Source organism: Pleurodeles waltl, chromosome 5 (genome assembly GCF_031143425.1).
Source record: "Pleurodeles waltl isolate 20211129_DDA chromosome 5, aPleWal1.hap1.20221129, whole genome shotgun sequence".
NCBI lineage: Eukaryota > Metazoa > Chordata > Amphibia > Caudata > Salamandridae > Pleurodeles > Pleurodeles waltl.
In genome coordinates, this window is record NC_090444.1 from 231,531,470 (window position 1) to 231,550,261 (window position 18,792).

General features: G+C 45.6%; 1 protein-coding gene across 3 annotated transcripts in view; it reads left to right on the forward strand.

Moving 5' to 3' along the window:
- UBR2 (ubiquitin protein ligase E3 component n-recognin 2) overlaps window positions 1-18,792 on the forward strand; it is a 1,248,744-nt gene that overhangs the window by 1,217,811 nt on the left and 12,141 nt on the right. For all 3 annotated transcript variants that reach the window (XM_069233963.1, XM_069233965.1, XM_069233964.1), the window contains exon 46: window positions 16,322-16,423. In XM_069233963.1, the coding sequence (XP_069090064.1) occupies window positions 16,322-16,423 (102 nt within the window). The remainder of the gene's footprint in view (window positions 1-16,321; window positions 16,424-18,792) is intronic.

Genomic DNA, 18,792 nt, shown 5'->3' on the forward strand with positions numbered 1-18,792 from the left:
TTTAATCTTCAGCAGGCTGCGTGGTTTCAGTGCTGTTTCCCCTCAGTTAAGCTCCTATGCTTATTCAGGGAAGGTCGGGCCCCCTTGTCGGGGGTTGGAAGGTCGTATCGCCACGGCAGCACGAGCAGCCCGGTCGGTCAGCACCTCCCTCCGAGTCTTGTGCACCCAACTCTGCCCCCACGGTGCCTCGCGTGTCTCAAGGGGTCTCGGCTGGTCTAAGGAGCCCAGCGCCGGTGCAGGTCTGCTTTATCGATCTTAGCAATTTTGAAATGTGCCAGCCGGGTTCTACGTCTGTCTCTCTCCGGGCGTTTCCCACTAGGCTCCAGTTGCTGGGAGGGGTTCACCCTCTTTTTGAATGTCTCTGCCAATGGCGAAGGGCGTGATTCCCCGGTCTCCGCCAGCCCACTCAAAAGTGCGCGTGCCGTTCGGGTCACCTCTGTGTATTGCGCAGGGTTCGGCTGGACCGCTCCCACACCCCGCCTCTCCTCCGTCGCCAGCGACCCAGCCTTCGTCTCAAGGGTGCAGTTGTACCTCGGCCAGGGGGGCTATAGAGCACAGGGAAGGGCGCCCCAGCTCCGGTGCTCAGCCCTGGCTACAGCAGTCGTTTCTGTTCCCGTGGTTAGGCCTCCCTGTAGGTGGCCCGCAGATCCAGTTTTCAAGGCCTCATCGTCTCCCCTCTGTTAAGAATGAAGGGGGGGGCGGCACAGGTACCCCCCAGCACCCCTCGCAGCCTCGGCGCAGTTCCCCCGCAGGCCTATGCACTTTTCTTTATGGTAATGTCCAGAGGGGGCGTCCCAGCTCCGATGTGTCGCTCCGGTGGGGTTTTCTTTCACCCACCCGGCCAGTCCCGGTATCCGAGGCTTCGCATATACCCCCGGGATACAGATGCAGGGGAGCAGAGGGGGGACAGGGGGCCGCGGGCACCCCTCCACCCTATTCACTGCTCCCGTGTTTCCCTGGAGGGATGCGCGCGCTGCTTGTTTTTTTTTTATTTTTTATGCCGGGGGGGGGGGTGAGGGGGTGTCCTCTCTCACCAGTTTGCTCGAGGTGTCCACGGTGGGGAAGTCAATGGAGCCTCGGTTTCAGCACGTGGCTCCTGCTGCGTCGGCCGTCTCTCCTTTCATGTGTTCACCGCCTCGCAGCTCTGTCTCTCAATGCGGCCCACACGGCCGCGCCACAAGTTGGGGGGCCGAGGCCACCGGAGGAGCGGCTTCAGGCCAGGCAGCTCCGACGTGTTCCCCCGAGTCCAGGCAGCCAACGCAGGGCGTCGTGCCCCCCCGCACCCGCACCTAAATGTTGTTTAGGCCTTTTGCGGCGCAGAGCTCTACCAGCTCGCGCCCGCCATGTTTGGTGGCTTAGCCACGCCCCATGCAAAGCTTATCTAATACCACTACAGTCACACAGCAACTTATCATACATGAAAGAACCACACAGTGTTATAAAAATAAAGGTACTTTATTGGTAACACAACACTAGAATACTTATAGGCAGTTCCCTCCCCCAGCTGGAGGTAAGTACACACTAATTATATACACAATAGCAATTAGCCTAGAAACCACAAGCATTGGTAATACTTCGTGAAAATGTTGAGGGCCCTAGTGGAGGGCCAAACCATTTGCTAAGAAAGTGGAATGCGAGATACAGTCCCCCACCCAAGGATATGGAGTTGTTAGAGGGGAGCTGGAAGAACTAGGAACCCCAAGAGGTGGGTACCTGAGTGACACCCACCGACCAGGAAAGAAGAGGTAAGTACCTGGGCTTCGCAGGGACCAACAGGAGGACTTGGAAAAAGGATTGAGTAAGAACAGGACCAGATAAGAAGAAACCAAAAAGGTTGATTCTGGTAGAAGAGGACCTGCAGCAGAGTCCACTCCAATGGGGGCAGGAGTCACTACCCACCCTTCTGTGGATGCAGAACCAGGTCAACGAGGGGAGAAGAAAACTAGCTGTGGAGCCCAGGAGCTGAAGAGGAGTCTTTGGAGAGGTGCGGGTGGTGTCCCACGTCGACTGGTCGCAGATGGTCACTGGTGCCGGAGAACCACCAACAAGCCTTGGCAAATGCAAGAGGAGCAAAAGAAGCGTTGCAAGGCTGAAGAGGACCATCAAGGTCCAAAGGACTTGCACCTTGGAGGCAAGCCCGTGGTGACCTTCAGCAGTCGAGAGAGCCAACAGAAGCAGTTGCAGCCCCCACAGGCAACCCACTGGAGGCAGGCACAGTAAGTCACAGTGAGGCCCAGTCAGCACACCTGAAAAGAAGCCCCGTGTCGGTGGAGCAGCTGAGAGGAGGCTGTGTTCTTCAGGAAGAAGTGCTGGAGGCTGGGCTACTCGGAGCCTGAAGATTCCTTGGAGCAGGAGCAAACAATGTTGCAAAGCGAACTCATCGCCGGGGTCGCAGCTTGTCGGTTCATGATGAGTCCAATTGCGGTTCCAGTGGCCAGAATATGAAGTAAACAATACAGAGGAATCCTGGTGGATTTTTTTTATTTTTTTTTATCCTCATTTACCATTCCAAATTTCCCTCACATGACTGGGGGGGGAGGGAGGATGGAAGCAGCGAAGGTTCTCACACAACTGCTCACCACCCATCTCCGACCTCGTCGCCCCTGCCTGGGACAAACTTTCCATCGAAGCTCCATTGCTGAAAGCAGAGGAAAGAGTATAATCATACGATCACATCCTACCTATTAATATCTCACCCCTTCCAAACCATTGCTTCAGCGGATTCCAAAATCTGATCCTCTTACAAACCTTATGACAGTCTAACTTAAGATGGCAAATTAGAGAGTTTTTCCATTTGACAAAGTAGGGAGAACAGGGCAAATCAATTTCCTACAGATCTCCCGTCTTGCCACAAGCATCATATAAAACAACAGTTTAGCTCCATCTCTACCCATCTTCTGCGCCTCATATGAACAGCCAAACATCACTATCAGAGATCTTACCTTCGGGCTTGTGGGAAGAATCTCCTTAATTGCATCACCCACTTCTTGCCAAAACTAACGAAGTAGAGGGCAATCAATAAGCATATGTAGATTGTCAGCTGATGCAGAACCACACTTCTTACACCTCACCACGTTATCCTGTCTCAGCCTGGGCAATTTTTTAGGAGTCCAAAAGCCTCTGTGAATAGAATATAGATGATTTCTCCTTAACGCAGCAGGTTTAAAAGTATTATACAGAAGTGTAGTGGATACTTGCCAAAGGCCTTTAAGCTGTGACTCTGGAAAGCACTCCCTCCTGATTTCTTCCGGGAGGTTGAATTCACCATCCACAATGTCCATCATCAGCCAATACCATCTAGCCACTTCTTTCTTCATTGGTGTATGCATCTGGTCCACAAGTCTGTTAGTACTTCACACTTCCTCTGTCACATTCACAACCCAAGTCTTCATCAAAAGGTATTTAAACTTAGACAGCCGTCCTCCTACCTCCATGTTAAGGTTATCAAACTCCCTAAGTTCACCATTATAACAGAGATGTCTCCATTGCACAACACCTGCCTCTTTCAGAGGAATAGCCAGGGCGTCTTTAGTCCACTCCGGGGAGCCAGGAGAATCCCAAATCAGCGCATACTCATTATAATATGACAACCTACTGATCTTCCTCACCTCATACCACAACACTGCCCAATCATGTAATATCTTAAATCAAACTTTTTTAAAGAACTTCGGATCCCCAAACTTATACAAAAAACTTCTCTGGACCTCCTGACCTTCCATCTTAGCAATTAACACCTGCCCCAGCTCTGGATGATCTAATGCATTAAAACTCTGTCTTACATTTTTTAACAGATAAGCCCATGCGTAGTACTGCATATCAGGAGCCGCCAGACAACCTTTTTCTTTCTTCCTCCTGAGCTTTTTCCATGGTATACGAACACCTTTAGATGCCCAAATAAAACTGCTAATTTTCCCCTGAAATTTCTTTAAAGCAGCCTTGTTAAACACTAATGGCAATGCATTGAAAATAAAAGTTAATTTTGGAACAATCACCATTTTTACAACATTAATCCGACCTATTATAGTTAGTGGAAGATTAAGCCATTTTCTCAGTAAAGGTCCACCTCCCTCATAACCCGAGCAAGATTTGTTTCCGTCATTTTACATATATCATGTGTTACAGTGATCCCCAAATATTTAACTTCTTTCTTTACATTCCCTGCATCGTTTAGTTCCATATTCCATACCACAATTTCGGTCTTTTGATTATTAACAGCATAGCTAGAAATTCCCCCAAAATCCTCCATTAACTATTGTAGAACTGGTTTGGCCCTGACTTAAATTTGCTGTATAAATCATTAAATCATCCGCATATAAAGAAACCTTCCTGACCAGATCTCCACACCGGAAAGGAAGTATTCTCTTATCTCTCCTAATTCTACAAGCTAATGGTTCAATATAAAGGTCAAATAATAGTAGGGATAATGGGCACCACTGTCTCGTCCCTCTTTAAATTTTTACCGGAGGAGTGAGCATACCATTAATCTTGCACTTGGTCATGATAGATTTTTTGCAATGTTCTAATAAATTGCCCTCCAATTTTATATGATTCACATACCGTAATCAAATAACTTCAATTAACTCTGTTGAATGCTTTTGTTGCATCCACCATTACCAAAGGCATATGCATCGAAATGGCTAAATCAATCGACTCTACCAATCCCTGTCTCAATTCATGCATATGCCTACCCTTCAAAAACCCTTTCTGGTCTGTGTATGAGTTTCCCCATAACCATCCCTAGTCTATCAGCCAGTTTAGCAAAGATTTCATAATCACAATTTAACAGCGATATTGGGCGGTATGAATCACACTTCCTGGGGTCTTTGCCGGGTTTTAAAATTAACGTAATAATCGCCTCTTTCCAAGAAGGAGGAAGATTTTCATCCCCCCATAATATTATCACAGAATTGCTTAAAAACTTTAGAAGTACTACTACCCAGAACTCGATAATCCTCCATGGGTAACCAATCTGGTCCTGATGCTTTCCCCAGTTTGCCAGCTAAAATGACCCGTTCTACCTCGCTCTGCTGAAACGGATCATTAACCGCACTTCTCTCCTCTTCATTCAGAGTAGGTAAATCTAATTCCCCAAGCCACCCCTTCAATACCTTCAAAGGCGGCTTCAAATCTTCTGTGTATAAGTCCTTAAAGAAATTGAAAAAACCTTCTTCCACCTGCTCACCACCTTTTCTAATCTCACCCGAGTCTTCATCTCGAATTTCTGTCACCCGATTCCTAACCCTATCTGATTTTAACTTCCAAGCCGACAATTTACTGCTGTTCTCACTGTACTCAAAATGTATCACCCTATTAGCTTCACATCTCAATCTATTCCTACGGTCCGAAAGAGCTGCCAGCTCCAAACTAGCTGTCTGACGTTGCTTATATAAATAGTCAAATTCTTCACCCTGCTCCTTACTTAAAATTCCCTGCTCAAATTGTCATATTTGACTCTCCAACCTGCCTATTTCTTCATTATATAATTTCCTCCTGTGTGCAGCTATCCTAATCAGACATCCCCTCATAAAAGCCCTTAAATGTAACCCAAACTATCCCTAAGGGAGCTGAACCCAAATTTATCCTAAAAAATTCCTCTGAATCCGCCCGCAATTCCGTAACCACCTCATCTTCCAAAAGCAGAGTTCTGTCTAAAGTCCACCTTTTTTCCCCTCCTTATCGTTGGCAACCTAAGATCTAAACTGACCGCCAAGTGATCTGATAAATGGGCCCCAATATGTACTACTGACTCAAAACAGTATCCAAAAGGAAGTAATCAATTCTGGACTGATGCCGATACTTATTATTATAAGAATAACCTCTCTCTGACCCCCTCTTTTCCCTCCAAACATCATATAACCCCCATTGGGACATCATTACCTGAATCTGACCCTGCATTTTCCTTTTATTTTGGAACTACTACCCGCTGATCTATCTAATTCGTAGTTCAATACAACATTGAATTCACCTGCCCATTTTATTGGATCTAAATATTGCAAAAGCAGATCTGAAAGTTCCCTTAATGGGCCTACATCATCCCTATTAGGACCATAGTATCCTACCAAGGTAAAGACATACTCAAAAGCAGAGAGCTTCCCAAACACCTACCTCCCTGAATTATCTATGGGACCTTCCAGAAAAGTAATGTTGGCATGATTCTTAATTAGAACAGCCACCCCTTTACTTCCACTCAAACAATTTGAGCTAGCTATCTGCTGAACCCACCCACATGACTTAAAAACTTCAAAACATTCCTTCCTAGAAAGATGGGTCTCTTGTAAGATCAAAACATCAAACGGGGCATCCTTCAAATATTGCACCAACCTTTTCTGCCTACTCTTCACCCTAAGACCATTTACATTCCAAGACAGGAGTCTCAAATTCTTTACTGCCATTTTCCGACATCAAAACCACCTACCTTCTTCCACCCCCCCCACCGATCACTCCCCCGCCCCCCAGGTCTACCCTACCACAATGAGTATCTTTTTTTTTCCTCCTATTATGCTCCCCACCCAGTGCTCCCGACCACCATCATCCATCCCTCACCCATTCCCCCTCTTCCCCCGGAACCCACCCAATCATTAACCTGACCAAAGTCAGAGAAGGGTCACCGTACCTAACTTGGGACATCCCAAAAAAAAAAATTCTCCTTACCAGGAAAAACAATAGAAGCTTAGGTCAGACCTTTCTCATTCCCGCTCCCTTTCTCAATTTTCCTGATCAACTCGTCCACCTCCTTCCAGTCCGTAAAATTATACATTTTGTTATAAACCATAACTCTTAATGAAGCAGGGAATTTTAACTGAGCTGTTGCACACAGTTTTTTCAACATGTCTATTCTTTTACCCAGCTCCCACTGTTTATTTAAAGTCACAGATGCTAGGTCTGACCTAATTTCAAATGGGGATCTGTTTACTGACAATGATTTCTTTTTTAACGCCAGAGCCAGAATATGTTCCTTCAGTGAATATGTTTGAAAATAAACTAAACTTTTTCTTGGTCTAACCCTGTTGGAAGACATTTTTGCCGGGACCCAGTGCACCCTCTGAATATCTTTAACAATGTCCTCCTCTGATTCTTCCACATTCACCTCCTGCTTTATCAATCAAACCATGAAGCCTTTTAAATCTCCGCCTGGTTGGCATTAGAAGTCTCAAAGCCACCCTTCAGTTCCACAGATAATGTTTTGAACATTCCGCAATTGAGTGCCGCTGATCTTCTCTGATGGATTGAAAATCTTGTACTGCATTTACCTCCTCTTGCCTCTCTACAGATCTCACAGAAAAGGAATACTGCGAAACACCTCTCCCATCCACCCAGAGGTCTGGGCTAATGCCCTCTGAACTAGCTACAGACTCTAACTTGTCCGATTTATCCAGCTCTTGCATACTCGCACCCCCAGTTGACATTCTAGGTGATCCTGGCGATACTCGAAAATAAGTCCTTACTGATGGGGTAACCCGGACTTTTCTATAGTTCAAACCTCCAACACTCTTCACATCCAGTCTCTTTGTAACTGAACTATTATCGTATTCCGCCTTACTTCTCACTGTAGGGGGTTTCTGGAGGGGGACCAGACTTTCAACTTCCACTCTTTTCTTACTTTTTTTAGAGATGCGCAGGGAATACGCTACTTGTCCCAAACTATTTCTAGATGCCACCTTCCACCCTTCCTTTCTGGTCCCCACTAGCCCCTTTACCCTGTCCACCATATGGTCTGAATGAATTTCTACAGTGCTTATACCAAAAGAAGCATGTCCCTGGTACACAGAACCTTCAAACCCTTTAAATCTTGTTTTTTCCCCATCAGTACCTGAAATCACCAAGTCCTCGATGTACTGAGGAATCCTCAAAAGCCTGCTCTTCTTTCCTGAGGGATCCGGCCCTGTGTTAGCCCTTCCCTGATTCCCCCAGTAGGGAACACGAGCCGCCGCCTCCCTAACCCGAAAGAGCTCCACGGAGGCTCTCAACAATGGCACCACCCCGTGCTCCGAAGCGTCCCATGCTCCTGCCAGCTCCTTTGCTTCCCTTGCACCGCCGTAAAACCAAAAAACGCAAAGCTGACCCCCACTGCTGACCCGTCAAACCTTCACGCTTCCCCAGTAAGGCATAATTATTTCACCGCGTCATTCACAAACGGAGCCCTCCGCGACCGGCTCCTTTAGACTGCCACCATGTTCCCTGAACCACTTCGCCCCCACATGCACTCTTGGACTAATAAAGCAAAAAATACAGCTGAGACTTCACCGCTGTTGTGAAATGTGACCATACAGTCTAGTACACTCCTTAAGGAATTCCCACCTTCGCAGCAATGTCTAGGGTTGCCACATGACAGGTTTTCTCCTGGCACCACCATTATTTTAATGTCTTGGTCAAAACAAAGATGAGGACAATTATCAAAAAGCCGCTATTTTTAGCCTTTACCTGTACATACTTTAACAAAACATATAATCAGATGATACTTTTAAACTTCCCTCTGTCCACCGTCCAAAAATACCAGCAAAACAGAGCAATGGTTTCTTCTCTCCCTCCCTAGTGAGCTCAGCCCGCATCTGAACAATGTCCGTGCAGCAGAACTTCTCTTCACTCCACCGTCACCGTGCTTTAAGCCCTGCTTGTTACCACTCGGCTTTCGCTTCCGATCCAACTATCGTGCCTTCTTCCACAATTTCCCAGGGCTTCTCTGTGTCTTTGCACGCTGCAGCCACCCACCACTCTCACAAGTGGCAGAAAGACAGCAAATCAATCACCGAACCCACCTTCCTCACTGGTTGGCAGTCTTGTGTGCATAGGACAGCCGCATGTCACTGAACACCAAGCCCCCCACGCTCAGTGGTCTGAGGCAAATTCCGAGCTGTCTGGCTCCCCTGACGATCCTGCAGCGCTCCCCCTGCACTCCCACAGGGGCTACATTGGCACGTGAGCAAACAACATTCACTCCGTTAGGTGACGCGCGCACTCCTCCGGCTCGCGGAAGGCTGCCAACACTAATTAAACATTGTTGGAGTGGCGCGTGTGGTGAACTTTGCTTTGAAGGAGGATCTGGTGCTCGGAGTAAAGACTTGAGTTGATTATTAATTACGTTTATTTCATCGACAGAGAGCGACCTGCCACAAAACTAACGACAAAGAACTCAGAGCACGTTGTTCGGCTCAGCCGCTGAAGAGAGTCATGTCTTTACTCACTCTCACACTGTGCAGACAGCTTACCCGGACCTCGGCACGAACATGCCACAAAAATCCTTTTGTATCCTTATGTTTGCCCCCCTGCGCTGTGCACTCTGCTCTCAGATCGGAAAACAGTCAGACAATCTTACCAGCATGCCCTCTCCTGCGCACTGGTCATGCTTGCAAGCAGCTGTTCTCCTCCTGCTCAGCTCTCGGAGCCAGACCACTAGTTACTTGTTACACACAATTCACTGTGCGCAGTCTGCAGTCCACTTCCAGCATGGATCTCCTGAGCTCGAATCAGTATTATGAAAAATATAAAAAAAATCTCTGCAGCTCCTTGGAAGGCACACTTTATCTAACTCCAAGTGCTGTTTTATCCATATGAAGAGCTCAGACCACCTCTTCTCGCCGCCTCGGTTGCTCGGGGCTCCGGACGCGGCTCCAACGGCGGCCGGCTACAGTCAGTGCACAACAGCAGCTGCAGCCTCAGAACCGAAAGTAAGCTTAATTTTTGTCACTTCACAATTCTGACTGTACTGGTGTTGTTTCAATGAACAGTGGACTTTGCCAGTTGGCGACCACACTTCCCAAATGTTTTTTGCATACGTTTCACACCATGTGACCTGGAAGGCTATTTAACTTGGTTTTTCAAATTATTAACTTCTACCATATGGTTTAATGATTTAAACACCTGTTTGCACAGTTTACTTCAAAGCACAAACGAGAAGGCATGTCCCAGTGAGGAACCTTTTTCAAAGTCTCTTCTTTTGATTCGAGCCCCCTTACTCTGGAGGCTTCTACAGCGTTACCAGATAAATTTAATTGAAATAAATTTCACACGTAACTGCTTTGGCCCCTTCTGCGGATCCCCGCGTTCTTTCAGATGAGCGTTTCCTGGGGCTGCAACAATGTGGGACCCACAGAAGCCATGCAGAAAAGGCATCACGCAGGCTTGTGTAAGAACCATTCAAGGTCAATATCTTCCTTCGGCAAGACTCATCCCGATCGTCCTGCCGCGGCTCCCACCGGCGCAGAGAGAGGGCTCTGGCTCGGCACCGTGTCCGGAAACAGCACAGGAGAATGACATCCTCTGCTGTTTACACTCTTGAGTTCACGGTTCCTTGTATCTGGCTTGTATTCATGGCCCCCATTTGCATAAAAATTGTCCGGCTAGCCCACTGGTGGAATCTTGCACGCTAAATCTGGGGACCCACCCTAAAGGGAGTCCTTAAATAGCCCTAAAAAAGGGGCTTTTTTTAAAGTAAGGTGACCACCTATCTGGAGGGGTCTGTGACATCACCTGCCTGACCTGGCCAATCAGAAGCTCCCAGGGACCTCTGCACATCTTAGTTTTAAGATGGCAGAATCAAGTGACCACCTGGAGGAGCTTTGGGCACCACCCCTGGGGTGGTGATGGACAAGGGAGTGGTCACTCCCCTTCACTTTGTCCAGTTTCGGGCCAAAGCAGGGATCAGGGGTCCCTGAACTGGTGCAAATCGGTTTATGCAAGGAGCACACCAAAAGTGCTCTTCAAAGCAAGCCGGTGGATTTGGGGAGGCTACCCCTCCCAGGCCTTGTAACACCTATTTCCAAGGAAGAGGGTGTTGCCTCTCGCTCCCACACAAAATCCTTTGTTCTGCCTTCCTGAGCTGGTCAAGCAGCAGGAGGGCAGAAACCTCTCTGAGGGGTGGCTACAGCATAGGCTGCCTAGAAAACCCCAGAAGACTGGTAGGAGCAATACTGGAAGTCCTATAAGGAGCCCCCAGAGTGCATGGAATCATACAACCAATACTGGCAACAGTATTGGGGTATGATTCCGACACGTTTGATATCAAACATGCCTAGGTTCGGAGTTACCATTATGTACTGGGCACAGGTAGTGACCGAAGTCCAGTACACAGGTAAAAAGGCGTCCCCTCACTTATAAAGTTGAGTGCAATGGGACTGAAGTTCATAGGGGCACCTCTACTCATGCAGGGGTGCCGTCACACACAGGGACCTGCACCCTGTCCTGTGGGCTAGGAGGGCCTACCATAGGGGTGACTTAAAGTGACCTCTTGCAGTGATCTGTGGTGAAAGGGTGCATGCACCTTTTCATGCAGGCTGCAATGGCAGGCCTGCAGACACATTTTGCATGGGCTCCCATGGGTAGCACAATACATGGGGAAGCCCTGGTGCCCCAATGCCCTGGGTACCTAAGTACTATATACTAGGGACTTATATGGGGGCACCAGTATGCCAATTGTGGGGTGTGCAAAGTCCTGGGCAACCAAATTTAGAGAGAGAGCACAATCACTGGGGTCCTGGTTAGCAGGATCTCAGTGAAAACAGTCTAAGCATACTGATAGCAGGCACAAAGTGAGGGTAACCATGCCAAAAAGAGGGTACTTTCCTACACTGAGCAGCAGCAGACAGCTTTGAAGGGCACATTCTGTGCTCTCCTTGCATAATCCGGTTTGCACCAGTTCAGGAACCTCTGGTTCCCGGATGCAATCACACAAAGGAGAAGGGGATGACTACCCCCCCTGTTCAGCTCTTCCCCCAAGGGAGGTGCACAAAGATCTGCTAAGTGGCCAGTTCATTATACCATCTTGGAAACAAAGTAGGCAGAGGCCCCTGGGAGCATCTGACTGGTTAGGCCTATTAGATGGCATCCCTGACTCCCTCTGATAGGTGGGTCACTTCAGAGAGTGACCAACCCTCTTTTAGGGTTACTTAAGGGTTCCCCTGAGAGTGGGTCCTCAGATTCATCGAGCAAGAGTCTACAAGGAACTCTTTGCAAAACATCTTCTGTTCCTGGCCTCTGAAAGTGCTGCTCGTCTTCTCTCGAACTGAAACAAGTCTGCTTCTGGTGGGGAGGCTCCATTGCAACATTGTTTCTCTGGATTATTAAAGAATTCTGCAATATCCAAGGCTGTCCATCCTCCAGGGTCACAAGGAGTCTTTTTGCACCTGGAAGCACGAAGGAATCTCCCTTGGAGTGAAGGAGTCACTCTCCTGCATCTACAGGCACCTCAAGACAACAACGACCGGCTGGTGGATCCTGCTGTCCCATAGACAACGTGAAGGCTATGCTCATAGGTGGTGGTTCTGTTGTCGTCTTCGGGTCCCTCCTATCTTCTGATCCACTTGGAAGACTGCGGGCCCCTGCTGCAACCACTGAAACAGCACCCCTGTGCACCACGACTGTTGCACTTGCCAAGGCTTGTTGACTCTTCCTCCAAGAGATCTTTCAGCACAGAGAAGCCCCAGCTTCCAGCGCTCTGCAATCCGAAAATTAGCCTAAGTTCTGCAACTACTGCAACATGGGACTTCTGTTTTGTTTGCAGCTGAGGCCTCCTTGTGACTCCGTGTCCACTGCCTGTGGGTCACTCATGGGTGCTCCAACTTCTTCTGGCCTCTTTGTGCTGAGGGCCAGCCCTGACTCCCCCCCCAAGGGTAGAGTCTCCTGGACCTTGCTGGTCCCCAAAAACTTGTAAACCCACTTTTCATCTCCTGCTTGCATTCTCCACTGCTTCTTGGTGGCCTTGCTGGCTACTGACCCTCCTGCAATCCAGTGACCAATGTGGGATAGCTCGTAGGCGATTCCTATGACCTTCTGCCACTCCTGGCCCCCACAACTGGACTCCTTCCTTCACCAACCTGCAGGAACTTCACCACCAGGAGGGTGGGCATTGCCATCTGCACCACCTGGGCACCTCCAAGGGTGAAGATATTCCAATGCTAGTCTAGTAGTAGTGCTGTAATAAAGTATCCTTTATTTTTGCAACACTTGTGATGTTCTTTCTTGTGAGTGAGTTACTGTCTGACTACTGTGGTATTGCAAGTGCTTTACATACCTCCTGTATAAGCTTCAGCTGCTCCCCTCAGCTACCCGTAGAGAGCGTTTGCTATCTGGACATATATTCTCTATCACAAAGGGTTGCCTGGACCATAGGTGTACACCATAATCTGAGCCAGCCTCCTACAACCACTCAGCATCCCCAGCAGGTTTCTGGGGTCGCTTGCTGTACTTACCTCTGGTGTTTTCATCTACCCCAGTTCCTAGCTAACTACCACACTTTCCTTGGTTGTGCTCACTATTTCACATTCACTTACTTAGTATATTTTGGTTTGGGCCCCCCATATGGTCCAGTACATTTTATGCTATTTCTGCTTGTTATTTGGTGTATGTATTGCGTGTAGATATCACCAGAGGGAGATATACCAATACTAGACTAGTAGTTAGTTCTGTTATAATGGATCCTTTATTTTTGCAACACTTGTGTGGTTCTTTCTTGTGTGAGAGTTACTGTCTGACTACTGTGGTATTGCAGGTACTTCATATTTCTACTGGATAAGCTTTAGATGCTCGCCTCAGCTACCCCTTGAGAGCTTTTGCTATCGGTGCACCTAAACACTATCACAAAGGGTTGCCTGGACTAAGTATAGGGTGCCACACAATAGGTGTACACCATAAACTGAGACAGCCTCCTGTAGAAACTATTAATGTTAAAGTTTATAGTGCTTTTAGAAAGGCATTAGAAAGGCTTCTGTGGGATACCATTTTTATTGAGAGAAGTGTGGGAATGCTGAGTGGTTAGGTTTTTGCAGTTCCCCGCAGATTCCTGAACTTTACCTCTCAGAAATATGAGCAAAATATGTGATTTTTGCCAAAGTGTAATATTTGCTGGCCATTCTGGGTAAGAAAACATTGTGGAAATAACACGAATAACACTGCTGTGGATACCCCTGGGTGTCTACATTTCAGAAATGTCTGTCTGGGTTTAGTAGTTTGAACTGGGGGGCAGCTGAGCCCAGGCCCAAATACCACAGTTACCCAACCAAAATGGTTCAGTTTTGATGGTGGAAACCTGATGTCTCTATGTTGCATTTTGGGGCATGTTGTGTTGCGGGCGATAGGCCTGGCCACACAAGTGGAATTCCATTTTTATCAGAAGTGTGGGAATACAGATTAAAGCATTTTTTATTAGCAACTGAATTTCTCTTCTTTTTTGTTTGTCTTCAAAGCCAGTGTGTAAGAACCCACATATTTTGCAAAATGCCCTCTGAGTTACAATGGTGTGGGTAACTCCATATTCAGAGTTGCACAAATAACCACTTTTCCGAATCTCTGTATCTTTGGAACGTTTAAAAAATGCATAGATTCCTGCATACCCATTTTCCATCATTAGTTTTTGCCATGCAAATTGATTGATCCCGGTACATAGTGAAATATCATTATAAGTTGCAGCTCAGTTATTGACTCTGTATGTTGGCTGTTTGTGGACAACCAGCAAAAACTACATATCCCTGCGATCAGAATGTTGTAGCGACTATAACAATAAGTTAATTATTTAAATCTGCTACCAGGGCAAACAATGACAGATTAAAACGTCACCAATGTATATGTTTTTCCTACATATTTTTATTATTTTTGATTTTAATGATTAGTTTGTGTGAGAAAAACATAAGTGTTCCGCACAAATGACCCCTTGCTGAGTTCAGAAATATAATTGTATAGCTTTTGGAGTTCACCAGAGGGTTACATATCTGTTCCCATTTCAAACTGAAATTGGATAGAGACTACAAAAAATAGGAAAAATCGACAGCAATGTAGAACAAGCATTTGCAATGCAATGGGTCTCGCATTTGCTCGTGTTAACTGGACTTTTCCTGCTACATAAATTGAAAATGAAAAGTAAAACAGTTGACATAAGCGGGCCTATTCAAAGCAACATAGCCGCCATGAGCATGAGTGCCAATGAGAGACCCAAAAATAAAAATACGTTTGCTTGCAGTCAAACATATCAGCAATCGTGTAATTATCCATGTAACAGGGGCAGTCTGCAAGACTGTGACAAAGCCACCCTCAGGAGGAACAAACATAAAGCATTTACCAATGATGATAAAGGTTTTTGAAAGGAAAGCCCACAAACGAGTGAAATTGATGGGTGTGGGCATATTTAAAAGCCCACAGTACTTACAACAGGCCAAAGCGCTTACCTGCTCGACCTAAAAATGCAAAGCTTGGAAGATGGCGAGCGTAGCTCAGCAGATTTTTTTGTTGGGGCCATTCTAGAAAAAATATGCTTTCTTGCACAGCACTTTTTCCCATTTTGTTTAAAAAAAAAAAAAAAAAGAATATCAACTTTTGCTATTTTTTTCAGTACTCTATAATCTAGAAACACTCTTTATGTTTAGAATCCCTATCATGTTGTGAAAATACTATGCAAAGTTTGCATGGATACTTTTTTCTGGGCGATACATTTATGAAGGCTTAAGTGAAAAGTGCTGTAACATCAAAAAGGGCTCAGGATTGGGGTGGAAAAGCCTCAGCAGTTCAAGGGTAAATAGTATGGTTGCTTTCTAGCATGAAGTGTATTTGGAACAGATATGGAAACCCTTTCTAGTTTTAAAAACTATCGCATGAAAATATTTCATTGGTGCAAAGAAAGTTGCTGTTGGCTGTGAATTACTGTAGCCTGAAGACACAGGTTAATCACAGACCTGAATTACTTAAAAAAAAAAAAAAAAAAAAAAAAAAAAAGAAAGAAAAGATAAAATAAATAACGGAAACCAAAAAGCATTCGCAAAGTATTGATTGGCCCGCTGCCCCGGCACTGAAGTGCACTATTTGTAGGCAGAGGGGCCCATATAATCCGGTGAAATTTTGTCACTCACAGTGCGAGAAAGCAAATGACTGAAAGTGGGTTGATTCATTGCCCCTTGCAGTGGTAGACAGAAGCAAAATGTTAATGACACTTGAACAGACCAGTTGATAACGATGGCTGATCCAAAGGTCATATGTATGTTTTTTTCTTTTTTCTTTTTTTAATTACATGATGCTGGCTACACAGCTAAAATTATCTCTGGACCAGACCTTAAAATAAAAGAAAGCTTAACACTTGGGGCGAGGCAGCAATGAGGAATGTGCATGTTTGTCAATAATTGGATGGCTTTTGGGTCCAGATGAAGCAATATTAAAAAGCAGCGATTCGCTAAATGTAAAACCTTTTCAAAACAGGTTTCATTTATCTGATAGCATTTGAAGGAATTAGAAAATGTATATGTTTTATGTGCCTGACGTAGGATCTTAAGTCAAGTAGTAGTATGTGTAAGCGTTTGCTGTTAATATGAACTTTATACAAGAAAGTGTTTTCTTTTTCATACAGAGTCCGAGAATGTCAAGTGCTTTTTCTAGCTGGCAAAACTAAGGGGTGTTTTTACGCACCGCCTTATCTCGATGACTATGGCGAGACTGATCAGGGACTCCGGTAAGCAACTTTCGAAATATTGATATAAATGGAATCCTCCTTTCAGATAAATACAAATTAGCGTTTTGATGGACCTTTACAAAAATACTAATAAACGGATGTTATTACCTGCATTAAAAAAAAAGAATGTATAAAAACCTATGATAGCCAGTCCTAGATTCGAAGACGTATTCAAACCATTTGTATATAACCTAGTAATACAAACAAAATGCTGGAAAATATTGCTATGTGGTCACTGAGTATTTTAAAAACAAAAATCAAAATGGCTAGTATTATTTAAACCAGCCTTCTAACTAACTGATTCCCTTTAATTTATGTTTTATCTGATAATACATTGTAATTGATACAGAATGCTTCTTTTGTCTCAGCAGACGCTGGAGAGGCTGTGGTCGCACAGTAATTTATGTCGTAGTATGTGGCACACTAGGCTCATCACATTGTGCCCGGGATCAGTTCCTTTAACCCATCCGCCGTCAGTCTAGTTTACTTAGTCGAAGACTCTGAACATTTTTTGTTTTTTGCAGTGCTCTGTTACCTCTAAAGTTCTGCTTTAAATCCGATGTCAGTGGCAGAAATCGGATATCTGTCCAAACCTCATTACAGTTGTTTGTGGTACCTGAAGTGCGTGTCACGACCGTAAGACCTGCTCCCTAATGTACTGAGAGAGAGGCCAAGCTGTCCCATCCAAACACCATCGTCATGGTCGTAAGCCTTCTTCCAAATCATCGCATAATAAGTAGGCACAGCATGCCTCTCCCGTCCTTTGCTTACACAAAATAAAATATAAGCATTAGCAAAACTAATAGGTCTGGCTATAACACAACAACACATTCTAATAGAGGCAATTCTTTTTCCATGCATTTGTAGATGAATGTCCACTGTTGGTCCAAGACAGGTTTTTATGATAGTCTGTGCCTTCTTAAAAGATGTTCTTATAGTTTGCGTATATGTTAATTTACCTTTCTGGTGGATACTTCTAACCGTGGGTTCCTTAGCTTGTGAATATTCCCACAGGTGTCTGACTGGAGCTTAAAACTTTAGAGTAGTTATTTGCACAATTGTAAGTAACATCGTGCGGCTCTGTGCTGACATTTATCCACTCCAAAAGTGACGGGAGGAGCTGCTTATAACTGACAACGTTGTACTCTGACGTCAGTTCTTTTCTTCTCATGCCTTCTGATGTGGATCTGGAGCTTCTCCTTGGTCCTCAATACCTAACTTTCATCGAAAATGTACAAGGGAAAATGCCACTTCCTATATCATGGGGGACTCTTGCAAACAGATGCTGTGGCAGATTCCCACAAAATATTTCTATGGTGCATGAAGTAGCAGCACGACTCTACAACCTTTGATGACTGCATCTCTTGATGAATCTGAAAACCTTACAGGACCACAAGGCCAAGCTTAACATCGCCAAATATAAGAAGACTCCACACCGTCACCTGTCTAAGATGAATGGAAAGTGACATTCCCAATCCTGAAGTCTTTCCTACAGCAGATCATCGTTGTGGTCAAAGTCTTTAGGTAAGCCCAAGAAAAAGCATAAGAAGTGAAAGCGAGAATTGACTCATTCCCACCACTCTCAGACTTCAAAGAGGACACAAGGTAGTCCTCTAGATAGTTCCCAACACGGGTTCCAGAAACATCATAGTACGGAAACCGCCCTGTTGGCAACTACTGACTCAATCAGAAAACAGGTGGATGCAGGAGGAGGTGCAATTTTAATCCTACTGGATCTATCGGCAGCCTTCGATACCATCTCACCCCTTAGATCAACTGACAGTCTTTACATGGTCGGATTGAGAGGACCAGCCTTAAATTCACTTACATCCTTTTTCCAGAACAGATCATTATCAGTTAAATGTGGTGACAATAATTCGGACCCTTTTCAGCTCCCTTGTGGAGTCCCTCAAGAATCCTCTCTTAGCCCAACTTTGTTTAACTTGTATGTTGCACCTTTAGCAGAACTGGTGCGCACCTTTGGGTTTTAGGTGTCCTCCTATGACACTCAAATTATTGTCTCCTTTCAAGACAAGACGCAGAAAATAGCTAAACAATTTCAGTCTTGCATGTTAGAAGTAAAGAACTGGATGGGTCATAACTGGCTTAAGATAAATGGAGACAAGACTGAGGTCATTATCTTTGGGGCCAACTCCTCTATCTGGGATTCAGACTGGTGGCCGGAGTCAAGTGGGACATTACTGGTCCCCTCAGCCACAGTCAAAAATCTTGGAATTGTTTGTGACTCTGCCTTAACTTTTGACACCCAGGTCAATAAAATCGCCAATTCCTGCATCTTAAGAAAATCCTCCCTTTTATACGTCAGGACCTGAGAACAACAGTAGTGCTAGCCTTGATTGGATCAAGAC